This window comes from Palaemon carinicauda, chromosome 9 (assembly GCF_036898095.1).
Source record: "Palaemon carinicauda isolate YSFRI2023 chromosome 9, ASM3689809v2, whole genome shotgun sequence".
In the NCBI taxonomy this organism is placed as follows: domain Eukaryota; kingdom Metazoa; phylum Arthropoda; class Malacostraca; order Decapoda; family Palaemonidae; genus Palaemon; species Palaemon carinicauda.
In genome coordinates this window covers 146,446,884-146,464,482 of record NC_090733.1, presented here as the reverse complement: position 1 = coordinate 146,464,482, position 17,599 = coordinate 146,446,884, and the positions used below count along the sequence as shown (strand labels likewise).

General features: G+C 35.0%; 1 protein-coding gene across 1 annotated transcript in view; it reads left to right on the top strand.

Annotated features, from left to right (window-relative positions):
- The window catches only part of LOC137646686 (uncharacterized), a 62,839-nt gene extending 45,609 nt beyond the window's left edge, over positions 1–17,230 (top strand). Inside the window, exons 16-27 of the mRNA XM_068379793.1 lie at positions 1,675–1,864; positions 2,517–2,700; positions 3,585–3,780; positions 5,331–5,557; positions 6,257–6,421; positions 7,220–7,348; positions 9,807–9,952; positions 10,427–10,517; positions 12,400–12,561; positions 15,917–16,013; positions 16,530–16,637; positions 17,136–17,230. Of these exons, the coding sequence (XP_068235894.1) occupies positions 1,675–1,864; positions 2,517–2,700; positions 3,585–3,780; positions 5,331–5,557; positions 6,257–6,421; positions 7,220–7,348; positions 9,807–9,952; positions 10,427–10,517; positions 12,400–12,561; positions 15,917–16,013; positions 16,530–16,637; positions 17,136–17,230 (1,790 nt within the window). The remainder of the gene's footprint in view (positions 1–1,674; positions 1,865–2,516; positions 2,701–3,584; positions 3,781–5,330; positions 5,558–6,256; positions 6,422–7,219; positions 7,349–9,806; positions 9,953–10,426; positions 10,518–12,399; positions 12,562–15,916; positions 16,014–16,529; positions 16,638–17,135) is intronic.
- Positions 17,231–17,599: the final 369 nt, after the last annotated feature.

Genomic DNA, 17,599 nt, shown 5'->3' with positions numbered 1-17,599 from the left:
TCTACTTGGAATAATCCACAATAAACGTTTTTCTTTTACTCTTCTTATTTATTTTAAGAAATCCCACAAACTTCCCTTTGGAATATGCCACAATAAACGTTTTTCTTTTACTCTTCTTATTTATTTTAAGAAATCCCACAAACTTCCCTTTGGAATAAGCCACAATGAACGTTTTTTCTTAAACTTTTCTTATTTCTATATTGAAAAATTTCACAAAGTTCCCTTTGGAATACTCCACAATAAAAGTTTTTCTTTTACTTTTCTTATTTCTATATTGAAAAATATCACAGAGTTCTACTTGGAATACTCCACAATAAACGTTTTTCCTTTTACTTTTCTTATTTATTTTAAGAAATCCCACAAACTTCCCTTTGGAATATGCCACAATAAACGTTTTTCCTTTTACTTTTCTTATTTATTTTAAGAAGTCCCACAAACTTCCCTTTGGAATATGCCACAATAAACGTTTTTCCTTTTACTTTTCTTATTTATTTTAAGAAGTCCCACAAACTTCCCTTTGGAATATGCCACAATAAACGTTTTTCCTTTTACTTTTCTTATTTATTTTAAGAAGTCCCACAAACTTCCCTTTGGAATATGCCACAATGAACGTTTTTCCTATTACTTTTATTATCTCTATATTAAAAAAACTCAGAGTTCTACTTGGAATAATCCACAATAAACGTTTTTCTTTTACTCTTCTTATTTATTTTAAGAAGTCCCACAAACTTCCCTTTGGAATATGCCACAATAAACGTTTTTCCTTTTACTTTTCTTATTTATTTTAAGAAATCCCACAAACTTCCCTTTGGAATATGCCACAATGAACGTTTTTCCTATTACTTTTATTATCTCTATATTAAAAAAACTCAGAGTTCTACTTGGAATAATCCACAATAAACGTTTTTCTTTTACTCTTCTTATTTATTTTAAGAAGTCCCACAAACTTCCCTTTGGAATATGCCACAATAAACGTTTTTCCTTTTACTTTTCTTATTTATTTTAAGAAATCCCACAAACTTCCCTTTGGAATATGCCACAATGAACGTTTTTTCTTAAACTTTTCTTATTTCTATATTGAAAAATTTCACAAAGTTCCCTTTGGAATACTCCACAATAAAAGTTTTTCTTTTACTTTTCTTATTTCTATATTGAAAAATATCACAGAGTTCTACTTGGAATAATCCACAATAAACGTTTTTCTTTTACTCTTCTTATTTATTTTAAGAAATCCCACAAACTTCCCTTTGGAATATGCCACAATGAACGTTTTTCTTAAACTTTTCTTATTTCTATATTGAAAAATTTCACAAAGTTCCCTTTGGAATACTCCACAATAAAAGTTTTTCTTTTACTTTTCTTATTTCTATATTGAAAAATATCACAGAGTTCTACTTGGAATACTCCACAATAAACGTTTTTCCTTTTACTTTTCTTATTTATTTTAAGAAATCCCACAAACTTCCCTTTGGAATATGCCACAATGAACGTTTTTTCTTAAACTTTTCTTATTTCTATATTGAAAAATATCACAAAGTTCCCTTTAAATACTACACAATAAACTTTTTTTCTTTTACTTTTCTTATTTCTATATTGAAGAATATCACAAAGTTCCCTCTGGAATACCCCCAAAAAATCTATCATTTCATTGGTTCTAAACGTTTCATTCCACAGAGGCAAAAGACGCAGCCCCTAACTCGGTTCAAGGCGACATGTCTTTCGGCTACCAGTACCACCTTTGCATGGAGTCTCACGCCGCCAGGGTCATTCCTATTGACGGAGGCTACGACGTGTATAGTACGACCCAGTGGCCGACGGAAACTCAAAACGTCGTGTCCCAGGTCTTAGATGTACCTGCGAACAGGTCAGCATTTTCCACTTAAAATGTCTGTCATGGTATTTTATATTAGCCAGGTTTTTTTTTTTCTTTTTTTTTCTTTTTTTTTAACATCGTATACATGCAAGTATACATAATGTAAACACAAACAAACAAGTACACTTCTAAAATCTACTAATTACATTTAACAGAAACTCATTTGTAATAGCCACCTTGATATCTTAGCTCTTCCATTTTCTCAAGTTTTATGGAAATTCTACTTTTTCCACAAATTCAGTTTCATTTTTACATGTGATCATATTCAATATAAGTTAAAATAAATGAAGACATTTACCTGTTCTTGACGGTGTTGCACTTAAATACAATTTCTAAATCCTATCAAGAAGAATCGCCAAAGAAATAAATACAATAAAAATTTGCAGGAACTTTACCCCTATCAATACTAGCCTCCTGGCTAGTACAGTAATAACCTGTTCGCCTAGCATTCGCATGGCGGCAGATCGATCCCAGCCCGGAACCGTGAGTTGAAACTATTTACTGGGGAGGCCACTACTGTGCTTGAGCACCGCAATGGCGGGTTGGGCTGGACCCGCTGACGTTCTGGTGAGGATCTATTCTGATGCAACTGATACTAAAAACATATCTTTAACCTTTGATAAAAATACTACTTTATTTACAGAATTAACGTCACGGTACGTCGACTGGGTGGGGCCTATGGCGCCAAGGTGAGCAGGCAGAATATTGTGGCAGCTGCGGCAGCTATAGCTGCCAGGAAGCTGGAACGCCCTGTTAGGATGGTGGTTGACCTCAATACTCAGATGACATACTCCGGATTGAGGGAACCTTATCAGGCATCCTACGAGGTGAGAGGTCATGGATATGTTTGTTTATATATATATATATATATATATATATATATATATATATATATATATATATATATATATATATATATATGTCTCTCTTGATAGCTGAGTCGGTAGGGTCCCTGCCAGCATGGTTTCTAGCCGTACAGGTGGTGGTTCGAATCACCATCCGGCCAGAAGCTGTTACCATAAAATGAATTCCAAGTGGATATGTATTCCCAAGATAGAATTCGGTATTAAATGCAATTCGTGGGTGATATTTACATTAATTAAAATCACGTGTGCTTGTGATATATGTTCATATATATATATATATATATATATATATATATATATATATATATATATATATATATATATATATATATATATATATCTTTCCAGCCTCGCTCAGCTTTCCCCGTCCCCCAGTTAAGGGGTTGAGGGAGTAGTTATACCCTGGTGAATGGGTAAATATAATTATTCTCTTAAATAGGACATGTTTAACCCATATCTATCTAAATATTTAGCTGTCATAATTGACGGGTCGCGTACACTAATATATTTTTAAAGAATAACAGTTACATTGAACCAAATTTTCAAATGAGCCAACATATGGTCTTCCAGTGTCTTGGGTTAGAGTTCTCTTGCTTGAGGGTACACTGGGGAACACTATTCTATCCTATTTCTCTTCCCCTTGTTTCGTTAAAGTTTTTTATAGTTTATATTGAAGATATTCATTTTGATGTTACTCTTCTTAAAATACTTTATCTATCCTTGTTTCCTTTCCTCACTGGGCTATTTTTCCCTGTTGGAGCCTTTGGGCTTATAGCATTCTGCTATTCCAACTAGGGTTATAGCTTAGCAAGTACTAGAGTAATGATAATGCTCCTCCTTCGCAGGTCAGCTTTGACGACGAAGGGAAAATCACAGCCCTGAAGATGGAGCTGATCTCGGACGTGGGTCACCTCGCGAATGAAGCCTCCGTCTTCATGGCCCTGGCGATCCTCCAGAACACCTACCACATCCCCAACATGATGGTCACGCCTTTTATAGTCACGACAGATACTCCGGCAAATACCTGGTGCAGGACGCCAGGTGAGTCGTGAGGAATTCTAACTTGAAAGTTGGTCTTGTAGTGGCCTATTGGAAACGTCCCTACCAGCCGGTCTGCTGAACGGGAGATCGAGTCCCGCTCAAACTCGATAGTATCTTGTAGTGTCTGCAACCTCACCATCCTTGTGAGCTAAGGATGAGGTGTTTGAGGGAGCCTATAGGTCTCTACCTGCTAAGTCATCAGCAGCCATTGCTTGGCCCTCCCTGGTGCTAGTTTGGGTGGTGAGGGGGCTTGGGCGCTGATCATATGGATACATGGTCAGTCTTTAGGGCATTGTCCTACTAGGGTATTGCTACTTTCCCTTGCCTCTGCCATTCATGAGCGACCTTTAAACCGTAAATCTTTAAACTTTAATCCTTTCAATTGTAAATTTTGATTGCGTATGGTTTAATGTTGGTCTGGGGAAAAGTGGATCGGTTTTGAGGTCACTTGTAATGAAGCCTCGAGTCACTTTTAAAGTAAATTAGGTTCTAATTCATGGTTAAGTTACTAGTGAAATAACCGTATTTCAGTTAGGTAATATAAGGCTTAAATAATCGTCAAACGAAGAATTAGCTTTAGTGATTTTAATATAAGAAGCATTTGTTCTCTATTTTGATATACATACATTAATCGAGATCTCGTTTGCTTTAAATAGCGTAATAGTTATAAAAGAAATTTAGTCTTATTGTGTTATTAGTACAAATTATACATACAGAAGCTCCAGCCAATCTCATTTGTTACTGTAGATTCTTATAAGGAAAACTATGAACATCAGCTTCCTTTACCCTCCCCTCACCCACCTAACCCTTCTGACCGCCCCCCCCCCCCCCCAAAAAAAAAAAAAAAAAAAAGTTACAGAGTTTAGACGTCAACTGTATTGTTGTATTGTGCTACATATAAAATCGCCTGTAATATCTGATGCCTTAACTAGGTTTGTAGTTGTTCCTTTTGTTATTTCAAAATCGATCACGTTTGCATAATGTATTGTAATTAGCAACAAAAGATACGACTAAGATTTTCAGATAACAGCCATTGTGGGATATGTCCTATGCTTTAGTTACCGCACATAAGGTGGATTATTATTATTATTATTATTATTATTATTATTATTATTATTACTTGCTAAGCTACAACCCTAGTTGGGAAAGCAGGATGCTATAATCCTAAGGGCTCCAACAGGGAAAAATAGCCCTGTGAGGAAAAGAAATATGGAAATGAATAAACTACTATGTACAATGAAAAATATTTTAGAACAGTAATAACATTAAAATTGATCTTTTATGTATAAACTATAAAAACTTAAAAAGAAACAAGAAGGAGATATATAGGACAGAAAAGTGTGCCCGAGTGAACCCTCTAGCAAGATAACCTTACCCCAAGATAGTGGAAGGCCATTGTATAGAGGCTTTGGCACTACCCAAAATTATCCAGCAGACTTGCCCTGAGAGAGAGAGAGAGAGAGAGAGAGAGAGAGGAGAGAGAGAGAGAGAGAGAGAGAGAGAGAGAGAGAGAGAGAGAGAGCTAATCCTTCAACATTTATCTCCGGCAGGTCACGTTGAATGCATCGGAGCAATTGAGACAGTCATGGACCACATAGCTCACGCCCTTGGAAAAGATCCTTTGGAAGTCAGGGAAGTAAACATGGCACCTCCGAACGTGCCAAGATTTTTGGCGCCGCCCCTCGAGAAGAACGTCGTGGTCGATGATATCCTTCCGCTCCTGAAGGAGAAGGCCAACTACGAGGAGAGGAAAACTAATGTCGAGGAATTCAATCAAGTAAGAAAGTGGAGGATAATTTTCCTTTCTCAGACATTTTATTTTTCCTGTTATCTGAGTCTCATTATATTCCTATATCTGAAATGTTTGTTTTATCTTCCTCGTAATCCTGCCTGAGTAATATAAATCTAGTGAGTAATATATCACTCACTATACTCATTTTTTTTAATGAGGCGCATTTGCACTAACTCGCAGCTGTGCCCTTTTAGCTCGAAAAAGTTACCTGCTATCTGATTGGTTAGAATTATTCTTGTCCAACCAATAGCGAGCAGGAAACTTTTCCGAGCTATAAGGGCACCCCTGCGAGTCTGTGCAAATCTGCCTCACTAAAAAGGATTGACTATAGAATTATATTGCTCAGGCAGGATTACGAGCAAGACAAAAACATTTCAGATGTAGGAATATAATACGTCTCAGATAACAGGAGAAATAAAATGTCCAGTGAGTAAGATAATTTTACTGTTTTCATAATCTTGATAAATAGCATGATACCTTCAAGATCTTGGTATATTTGGGTTTATCTGACCTGTCGGATTTTTGAGTAGCTAGCAGATTTATATATCCTCATAATTTTACTAACCAGCTTATACTTAACTTTACAAAATAGCACAATTTCATAATCTCTCTCTCTCTCTCTCTCTCTCTCTCTCTCTCTCTCTCTCTCTCTCTCTCTCTCTCTCTCTCTCTCTCTCTCGACAGGCCAACTTATTCAAAAAGCGAGGTCTCAGCATCATTCCCATGTGGTACGAGTTCAATTACCCTCCCATGTTTCGGTTCGGCGTGCAGGTGACCGTCTACGAGTTGGACGGCACCGTGGCTCTGTCCATCGGAGGAATCGAAATGGGGCAAGGTATTAATACGAAGGTGAGCTGATAAGTATCTTTTTCTGAATTCGTATGTTTTGTTCATGTCCCTGTTTATTTATGTTATTGATAAGTGTACTTGCGCGAATGTGTGTGTGTGTTTTTTTTTTCTTTTTTCTTCTTTTTTTTGTGATGAGTTTCAGAGTATGGTATATAATTTCCGATTATATGTTATTGTACTCGTTTTGTCAGAAGATGTATACATGTATACTGCATTCACATCTACTTAAGGAAGAATCATTAAGAATATGCCTTCTTTCATGTTTAGTGACTGTGCTCACTCACCAGGTAGGAGGCAAATATGTCCCATACATAATTTCAATACAAATTACTAGAAGTTTGTCACAAAAAAACTTATAACATATTTTAAGCTACTCAATAAGAAAGAATTTATAATCTTTTTCGTTTTAGAATATAAACTATTCTGCAATCAATAGTCTGAATTTTATTATGTTTCTGTCACCTAACCACCACCAATGAAGTATGAAGAAGATAATGTTAAAGCAAGTGTAAGTGTATATTTGTACAATAAAATGCACAATTTTCCGTGAATGTATGATAACGGAAATAAACCCACAATTTATGGAAACTAAAATTTATTTTGAGCTTTCGAAGGGACCATCTCCCTTCCTCTTCAGAAAACAAATGTTTCCTGAAGAGGAAGGGAGATGGCCCCTTCGAAAGATCAAAATAAATTTCCTTTTCCATAGATTGTGGGTTTATATCATTTATATGTTTGTATATTTTGATAAAACAAACATGTAATAAATAAACGGATTGACATAATTTGTATTTCCAGGTGGCGCAAGTAGCTGCCTACACACTGGGAGTTCCCCTGGAATACGTCGTGGTGAAGCATTCGGATTCCATGATTGGTGCCAATTCCAGTGCCACAGGAGGTTCTTTCGGCTCGGATTTATGTTGCCATGTGAGTCATTCCGGGATGTGTATAGGAAACCAGAGAGGGGGATTTAATTAATTTGTGTCCTAGGGATAAATGATAAGTAAAGTCAAGGTATGACAATGAAACAATATGCAACATATTTTGTAGATTTGAGAATAAAGCCATCAGAAGAATATTAGGCGTTAAATGACAGGACAGGAATAGAAATGAAACTATAAGAGAGATTACTCAAGTGCCTTATGTGGATGAGACCATGGTGAGCGGTACATGGAGATGGTTTGGGCATGCTCTTCGCACTCCCCAACAGAGATTAGTTCACCAAACTTTCAACTGGGCTCCACGAGGTGCAAGAAGAGTTGGAAGACCCAGGCCTACATAGCTGAGGACTATGAAGAGCGTGAAGTAGATGATGAATGGAGAAGTATTGATTTGAAAGCTCAAGATAGAGATGACTGGCGAAATCTAACCGAGGCCTTTTGCATCAATAGGTGTAGGAGGATATGATGATGATGATAAGGATGAAAGTCAAGGAAATTGGAACAGTCAACCCCGGATGTGTATAGTAAATGGGAGAGGGGAATTGACTTGTTTTACGTACTTGGAAAATATAATTAAAGTTAAGGAAATTGGAATAGTCAATCCATGATGGGTATGGGAAACCGGAGAGGTGAATTGGATTGAATTACGTAATGAGGAAAATGTGTATATCAAACCGAAGAGGGGGATTGACTTGATTTATGATAATTAAAGTCAAGGAAATTGGAATGGTATTTTCGTTTTTTTATACAAAATATGTAGGAATGATAAAGTAGTTTTTTTAAAAGAAACAACAGCCAAAAGTAATTTTTGATTGCACGAGGATGAAAAATATCGAATCTCGTAACCACTTTTCACTCATCATAAATTAAGTATTATCAAGAACTGCAATGTCGCAATTCAAAGCCAAGTGAATATATATGAAGTATTTCAGCGTATTCCGATGGGCTCCAACACACATTAGCTATCCATTAATGTATTGCAGGGTATCCAGGTGGCCTGCAACTTTCTTTAGCCATCCATTCATGTATTGCAGGGTATCTGGGTGGCTTGCAGGGTATATGAATGGCCTGAAACTCTCTTTGGCTATCCATTCAAATATATCAGGGTATCTGGGTGTCTGTAACTCTCTTTAGCTATGCATTTATGTATTGCAGGGTATCTGGGTGGCCTGTAACTCTCTATACCTATGCATTTATGCATTGTAGGGTATCCGTGTGACCTGTAACTCTCTATAGCTATGCATTCATGTATTGCAGGGCATCCAGGTGTCCTGTAACTCTCCCTAGCTATGCATTTATGTATTGCAGGGTATTAGGGTGGCTTGTAACTCTCTTTAGATATGAAATAACGTATTGCAGGGTATCCTGGTGGCCTGTAACTCTCTATAGCTATCCATTCATGCATTGCAGAGCCTCTGTGTAGCCTGCAACTCTTTATCGCTATCTATTCATGTATTGCAGGGTATCCGGTGGCCTGCAACTCTCTTGTTATCTATTTACGTACTGCAGGGTATCCGGGTGGCCTGCAACTCTCTTTGGCTATCCATTTAAATATTGCAGGGCATGCAGGTAGCCCGCAACACTCAGTAGCTATCCAAGAGGCCTGTAACTGTCTTTAGCTATCCATTCATGTATTGCAAGGTATCTGGGTGGCCTGCAACTCTCTTTAGCTATCCATTCATGTATTGCAGGGCCTCTGTGTGGCCTGTAACTCTCTATTGCTTTCTATTCATATATTGCAGGGTATCCGGGTGGCCTGTAACTCTATAACTATCCATTCATGCATTACAGGGTATCTGGGTGGCCTGCAACTCTCTCTGGCTATCCATATAAATATTGCACGGCATCCGGTAGTCCGCAACACTCAGTAGCTATCCATTCATGTATTGCAAGTTATCCAAGAGGCCTGTAACTCTCTTTAGCTATCCATTCATGTATTGTAAAGTATCTGGGTGGCCTGCAACTTTATTTAGCTATCCACTCATGTATTGTAAGGCATCCATGTTGCCTGTACCTCTCTTTAGCTATCCATTCATGTATTGTAAAGTATCTGGGTGGCCTGCAACTTTATTTAGCTATCCACTCATGTATTGTAAGGCATCTGTGTTGCCTGTACCTCTCTTTAGCTATCCATTTATGTATTGAAGGGTCGGGAGGTCTGCAACTCTCTTTAGTAATCCATTCATGTATTGCAGGTATCGAGGTGGCTTGCACCTCTCTTTAGGTATCTATTTATGTATTGCAGGGTATCTGGGTGGCCTGCAATTCTTAGTTATCCATTTATGTATGACATGGTATCCAGTTGGCCTGTAACTCTCTAGTTATCCATTCATGTATTGTAGGGTATCCAGGTGGCCTACAACTCTCTTTAGCTATCCATTTATGTATTGCAGGGTATCCGGGTAACCTGTAATTTTCTTTAGCTATCTATTCGTGTATTGTAGGGTATCCGGGTGGCCTGCAACTCTCTCCGGGATCGCATGGAGGTCGTAAGGGAGTTGATGAAGGAGGACGACGAGGAAGAACCGTCTTGGGAGAAGCTGGTGAAGAAATGCTACGCTGAGAATGTCGATCTCTCGGAGCGTTTTTGGTGAGAGTTAATAAGTTGAAAAAGTTGTTCTTTTTACGAAGTTGATAAAGGTTACTTTTTAAGTACTGAAGGACCGTTTGGTTTTTGGATGTTAAAAGTTAAGTCAATAGAGTCATTTATATTCAGGAATATGATAAAAGATAATTTTCGAGATATGAAAGGTTATTGTCTACAGGAAGTTTTATGAAGTCAATGGTAATAGCCATTAAGAAGTTAAAATATTATACCATAAAGGACGTTTGATATGTAAATCATATAACAGTAAGTTAACACAGGATACTTTTTGAAAAGTAGTTCTTGAGAATATAAAGTACTTTGATTTAGAAGGCTCTGATTTTTCCTGTACTTTTGCCAAAACCAAATAAAATACAAAGAATGCTTTTGGAAGCATACAATTTAAGCCTTGTAAATGATCAGAAACTCTTAATCCACAGAGTCTTAGAAGTGTATTCATATTATCTTCCTGCATTTCAGGACCAACAGCGAACACAATCCAGAGAGTTATGACATCTGGGGGGCGTGTTGTCTGGAAGTGGAGATTGATGCATTGACTGGCGTTTATGTGGTAAGTTATGATTCCTTTAGAGCAGTGGTTCCCAAACTGGGGGAAATTTCCCCCTAGGGGGAAATTTGAAGCTTCCAGGGGGGGAAATAATTACACTACCTACTAACTAAAACAAGCAGAAAATGTGCACAAGAAGCAGCCTCACCCTTCCACTAATTTAATTCTAATGTAGAAGAGCAAACAAAAATCCTTTTATTTGTTATTAACCGGCTCTAAGGCTATGCTTAGTTGTTACTAACTGCTCTCTATCCAATTTACTCTGTAATTATATGTTTATCAGTATATTTGCGCATTTAACAAATAAACTAGTAAATAGTCTCAAGTGTGTCTTCACAACTCTTTCCCTCATACACATGAAGAGGGAAATCTGGATGGTTGAACTGGGTGGAAGGGGGAAATGACAGAAAAAAGTTTGGGAACCACTAGCACTAGAGCATTCTACGTTGAGCGTGTCTCCCACGTAAGATATTGGCCACCAAACAGAAGGGTAGGTTAATGTAGAGAAAATTAGACCAGGATATGCTTAAAGATTTTTATCTATATGCTTCTGGGTGCTATCTCTAAAAGACGAGATGTTGATGAGATGACTGAAAAAAGTTTGGAAACTACTGCTTTAGAGAGACACTGTTTTTAATAAACAATTAGTGATGGGACCACTTCGATTGGCTCCTTATAATAAGGAACATATTAGTCATAGGTATCTCATCTAGGACACTCCAAAATCAAACTAATATTCTCTAGTCCTGGATAGTACCATAGCCTCTGTACCATGGTCTTCGGCTGTCTTGGGGTGGAGTTCTTTTGCTTGAGGGTACATTCGGTAACATTTTTTCTATCTTATTTCTCTTACTCTTTTTTTTTTTAAGTTTTAATAGTCTATATATGAAAGATCTGTTTTAATGTTGTTACTGTTAAAATATTTTATATTGTTCATTACTTCTCTTGTAGTTTATTTTCTTATTTCCTTTCCTTACTGAGCTATTTTCGCCGTTGGAGCCCTTGGGCTTATAGCATCCTGCTTTTCCAACTAGGTTGTAGCTTAGCAAATGGTTGTAGCTTAGCAAATGATAATAATAATAATAATAATAATAATAATAATAATAATAATAATAATAATAATAATAGCTTAAGGTACCAAGCCTGTTTTAAAAGCAGAATGCTACAAACCCAATGGCTACAACAGGGAAAGTAGCCCAGTAAGGAAATGGAATAAACGAATAGCAAATAAACTAGATATAAATGATATGGAATATCTCGAGATCAGTAACAACGTTAAAATAGATCAGTCATATATAAATTATAAAACGAGCCTTAACTGCCTGATTAGAACTATCATTCAACAATCTGGTCACAGCTAGAATGAAAATTCTAGAATACTGTGTAGTATTGAGCTTTATGATGGAGAAGTTATCAAGCTTTATTTTTATACAATTAATCTATATGTAAAGGAGGCATCATTGCAAATTAAATACCAATCTCTCTGTAGAAATAATCATGAAAATTTTAAAACCAATATGAACAACATATTTATTATTATTATTATTATTATTATTATTATTATTATCGTTAACGTTATTGTCATTGTTATTGTTACTGTTATTGCTGTTGTTATTGTTGTTGTTGTTGTTGTTGTTTTTTATGTTATTGTGGTTGTTGGCTAAGTTACAAACCTACTTGAAAAACCAGGATGCTATAAGCCCAACGGCTCCAACAAGGAAAAAATAGCTCAGTGAGGAAACGAAACAGGGAAATAAATAAACTATATAAGAAGTAAAGAATAATCGATATAAATTATTTTAAGATCAGTAACAACATCAAAATAGATAATGTCAGACTTTTTAACATAAAAACATTCCCTGCAAATTTGAACCTTTTTCCTCAGATTCACCGGGCTGACATAATAGAGGACAGCGGCAGAAGTTTGAATCCTTACGTGGACGTAGGACAGGTGGAAGGAGCCTTCATTATGGGACTGGGATTCTACACCTCTGAACTCATCAAAATTCATCAGCCGACCGGTCAAAGGATCTCCAATGGAACGTGGGTTAGTTCTTTACGTTAAAAAGAGGGAAAAGTTCAAGTTTTCGGTCTTTTATTGTTAAGTTCAAAAAGGATTTTGATTTCACCTGGATTGCTTCCTACAATCCGTTAAGTTAAAAAAAATCCATTTCACCAGGACAAGATCTACAACCATTTAGAGTTCAAAGAAGATTTTGGTTTCACCAGGACAGTTTCTACAACAAATTAAGCTAAATAAAAATTTTCATTCCCCAAGGAAAGTTTCTACAACCAGTTGAGTTCAAAAAAGATTTTCATTCCCCATGGAAAGTTTCTACAACCAGTTAAGTTCAAAAAAGGTTTTCATTCCCCAAGGAAAGTTTCTACAACCAGTCAAGTTCAAAAAATGATTGTCATTCCCCAAGGAAAGTTTCTATAACCAGTTAAGTTAAAAAAAAAATTTTTCATTTCCCAAGGAAAGTTTCTATAATCAGCTAAGTTAAAAAAAGATTTGCATTCCCCCAAGGAAAGTTTCTATAACCAGTCAAGTTCAAAAAAGATTTGCATTCCCCAAGGAAAGTTTCTATAATCAGCTAAGTTAAAAAAAGATTTGCATTCCCCCAAGGAAAGTTTCTATAACCAGTCAAGTTCAAAAAAGATTTGCATTCCCCAAGGAAAGTTTCTATAACCAGTTAAGTTAAAAAAAAGATTTTCATTCCCCAAGGAAAGTTTCTATAATCAGCTAAGTTAAAAAAAGATTTGCATTCCCCAAGGAAAGTTTCTACAACCAGTCAAGTTAAAAAAAGATTTGCGTTCCCCAAGGAAAGTTTCTATAACCAGTTAAGTTAAAAAAAGATTTGCATTCCCCAAGGAAAGTTTCTACAACCAGTCAAGTTCAAAAAAGATTTGCATTCCCCAAGGAAAGTTTCTATAACCAGTTAAGTTAAAAAAAGATTTGCATTCCCCAAGGAAAGTTTCTTCAACCAGTTAAGTTAAAAAAAGATTTGCCTTCCCCAAGGAAAGTTTCTATAACCAGTTAAGTTCAAAAAATGATTTTCATTCCCCAAGGAAAGTTTCTACAACCAGTTAAGTTAAATAAAAGATTTTCATTCCCCAAGGAAAGTTTCTATAACCAGTTAAGTTAAAAAAAGATTTGCATTCCCCCAAGGAAAGTTTCTATAACCAGTTAAGTTCAAAAATTGATTTTCATTCCCCAAGGAAAGTTTCTACAACCAGTTAAGTTAAATAAAAGATTTTCATTCCCCAAGGAAAGTTTCTATAATCAGCTAAGTTAAAAAAAAAGATTTGCATTCCCCCAAGGAAAGTTTCTACAACCAGTCAAGTTCAAAAAAGATTTGCATTCCCCAAGGAAAGTTTCTATAACCAGTTAAGTTAAAAAAAGATTTGCATTCCCCAAGGAAAGTTTCTATAACCAGTTAAGTTAAAAAAAGATTTGCATTCCCCAAGGAAAGTTTCTTCAACCAGTTAAGTTAAAAAAAGATTTGCATTCCCCAAGGAAAGTTTCTATAACCAGTTAAGTTAAAGAAATATTTGCATTCCCCAAGGAAAGTTTCTTCAACCAGTTAAGTTAAAAAAAGATTTGCATTCCCCAAGGAAAGTTTCTATAACCAGTTAAGTTCAAAAAATTATTTTCATTCCACAAGGAAAGTTTCTTCAACCAGTTAAGTTAAAAAAAGATTTGCATTCCCCAAGAAAAGTTTCTATAACCAGTTAAGTTCAAAAAATGATTTTCATTCCCCAAGGAAAGTTTCTACAACCAGTTAAGTTAAATAAAAGATTTTCATTCCCCAAGGAAAGTTTCTATAACCAGTTAAGTTCAAAAAATGATTTTCATTCCACAAGGAAAGTTTCTTCAACCAGTTAAGTTAAAAAAAGATTTGCATTCCCCAAGGAAAGTTTCTATAACCAGTTAAGTTCAAAAAATGATTTTCATTCCCCAAGGAAAGTTTCTACAACCAGTTAAGTTAAAAAAAGATTTGCATTCCCCCAAGGAAAGTTTCTATAACCAGTTAAGTTCAAAAAATGATTTTCATTCCACAAGGAAAGTTTCTTCAACCAGTTAAGTTAAAAAAAGATTTGCATTCCCCAAGGAAAGTTTCTATAACCAGTTAAGTTCAAAAAATGATTTTCATTCCCCAAGGAAAGTTTCTACAACCAGTTAAGTTAAAAAAAGATTTGCATTCCCCCAAGGAAAGTTTCTATAACCAGTTAAGTTCAAAAAATGATTTTCATTCCCTAAGGAAAGTTTCTACAACCAGTTAAGTTAAATAAAAGATTTTCATTCCCCAAGGAAAGTTTCTATAATCAGCTAAGTTAAAAAAAGATTTGCATTCCCCCAAGGAAAGTTTCTATAACCAGTCAAGTTAAAAAAAGATTTGCATTCCCCAAGGAAAGTTTCTATAACCAGTTAAGTTAAAAAAAGATTTGCATTCCCCAAGGAAAGTTTCTTCAACCAGTTAAGTTAAAAAAAGATTTGCATTCCCCAAGGAAAGTATCTATAACCAGTTAAGTTAAAAAAAGATTTGCATTCCCCAAGGAAAGTTTCTACAACCAGTTAAGTTAAATAAAAGATTTGCATTCCCCAAGGAAAGTTTCTTCAACCAGTTAAGTTAAAAAAAGATTTGCATTCCCCAAGGAAAGTTTCTTCAACCAGTTAAGTTAAAAAAAGATTTGCATTCCCCAAGGAAAGTTTCTATAACCAGTTAAGTTCAAAAAATGATTTTCATTCCACAAGGAAAGTTTCTACAACCATTTAAGTTCAAAGAAGATTTTAGTTTCACCAGGAATGAAAAAAAACATCAAAAGCAAGACAGAACTTATCCACATATCAACGCATCTGATTACAGTGTGCATGCTAAATTAATAATATTAGAACTAATAACTAAGATAATCTAGTTCACTGTAATAAATATTTCTGTATTTGCAACATATCATAAATTTACATTATATTATGTATAGATCAATTATCGGAATAATGGCAAAAAAAATAATTTGCTATAAACCACCTGAGATAAACTGCTATATAAACTGATATACTATTGCTTTTTCTCATGAGTCACATCTCTCTCTCTCTCTCTCTCTCTCTCTCTCTCTCTCTCTCTCTCTCTCTCTCTCTCTCTCTCTCTCTCTCTCTGTTTTGAGGCTCGAGGTGAGGATGGCAGGTTCATCCTTGCCAAGATTCTTGGACTTGATGTGTCGTACAATGCTAGCGGCATTTTTAGATTTATTTCACAATCTATTTAACTATTATAACATTCATTTTTATGGTTTTAATAGACTTTTTTTACTCTTTATTTGTAATAAAAGATATCGGCGCCAATGACCATCCATGTTAGGATGCCAGAAAACCTCAGATCCTTCATTTGTTCTTTTACTGACAGGAATACAAGCCACCAACAGCCCTGGACATCCCTGTGGACATGAGAGTAACGTTACTACCGAATCCAAAGACACCAAAGGGAGTTCTCAGTTCGAAAGGTACTTTTTTCTTTCTTCCCTTTCTCCTTTATAAGAAAAAAAAATGGTTATTTCTCTCCGAAGTAAATGCGAATAAATATGGCAACCGTAATTAAATATGGTACACCAATGAAAATATAAATATTCTTATTGTGATTTTCCTCTTCTTTATAGAAATATTTATTTCTCTCCGAAGAAAATGCGAATAAAAATTGCAAACGTAATTAAATATAGTACACCAATAAAAATATATTCTTATTGTGATTTTCCTCTTCTTTATTGAAACATTCATTTCTCTCCGATGAAAATGCCAATAAAAATTGCAAACGTAATCAAATATAGTCCACCAATAAAAATATAAATATTCTTATTGTGATTTCCCTCTTCTTTATAGAAATATTCATTTCTCTCCGATGAAACTGTCAATAAAAAATTGCAAACGTAATTAAATATAGTACACTGATCAAAATAGAAGTATTCTGAATGTTATTTCCTTTCCGTTGATTTTGCTTTAACTATTTTTTCCTCACTTCTCAGCAACTGGAGAACCGCCACTCTGTCTAGCGTATGCCGTTGTAGCGGCTCTCCGCCAAGCTATCGCGTCCTACAGAGCCGAATTCGGTGTAACGGATTGGTTCGCTATGAGTAAGTCCTATAGAATCAAATTAATAAATGAAATAATATTGAAGGAATAACAACCTAATATCATGTATCTTTCAAACTCTAAAAGACCAAACACTATTCTATCTCGTTTCTCTTCCTCTTGTTTTGTTGAAGTTTTCATAGATTATATAGGGAATATTTATCTAAATGTCATTGTTCTTGGAATATAGTATTTTTCCTTGTTTCCCTTCCTCACTGGGCTTTCCCTGTTGGGGCCCCTGAGATTATAGCATCTTGCTTTTCCAACTAGGGTTGTAGCTTAGCAAGTAATAATAATAATAATAATAATAATAATAATAATAATAATAATAATAATAATAATATATTATTATTATTATTATTATTATTATTATTATTAATATTATTATTATTATATTAATATTATTAATATCATTAATATTATTAATATTATTAATATTATTAATAATAATAATAATAATAATAATAATAATAATAATAAAGTGTAATGTTTTCCTACAGATGCTCCCGTCACAGTACAGAAAGTTCACACGCTGTGTCAAGTGAATCCTTCTCAGATGGTGTTGGATGATCCAAAGGAAGAAGAAGAAGCGTAAATAAGATGAGTAAAATCCAAGACTAGAAACTGGCATGGTGGATTTCGTATGCTGTCTACAGCTGGAAAGTATAAGGGCGATTTAGGTGTAAGGGATTGGACTACGTCTAACGCAAATTCAAAAGAAGTCGTATACACCTAAATAATATGTAAAAGTTACTTATTTTTATCATTCGAGTTTCATACATACATATATACATACATACATATATACATACATACATACATACACACACACACACACACACATATATATATATATATATATATATATATATATATATGTTTCTATACATATGGTCATATTACTAACATATTTACTAGTATATATTTCTTACACATTTACAAGTATATATATATATATATATAT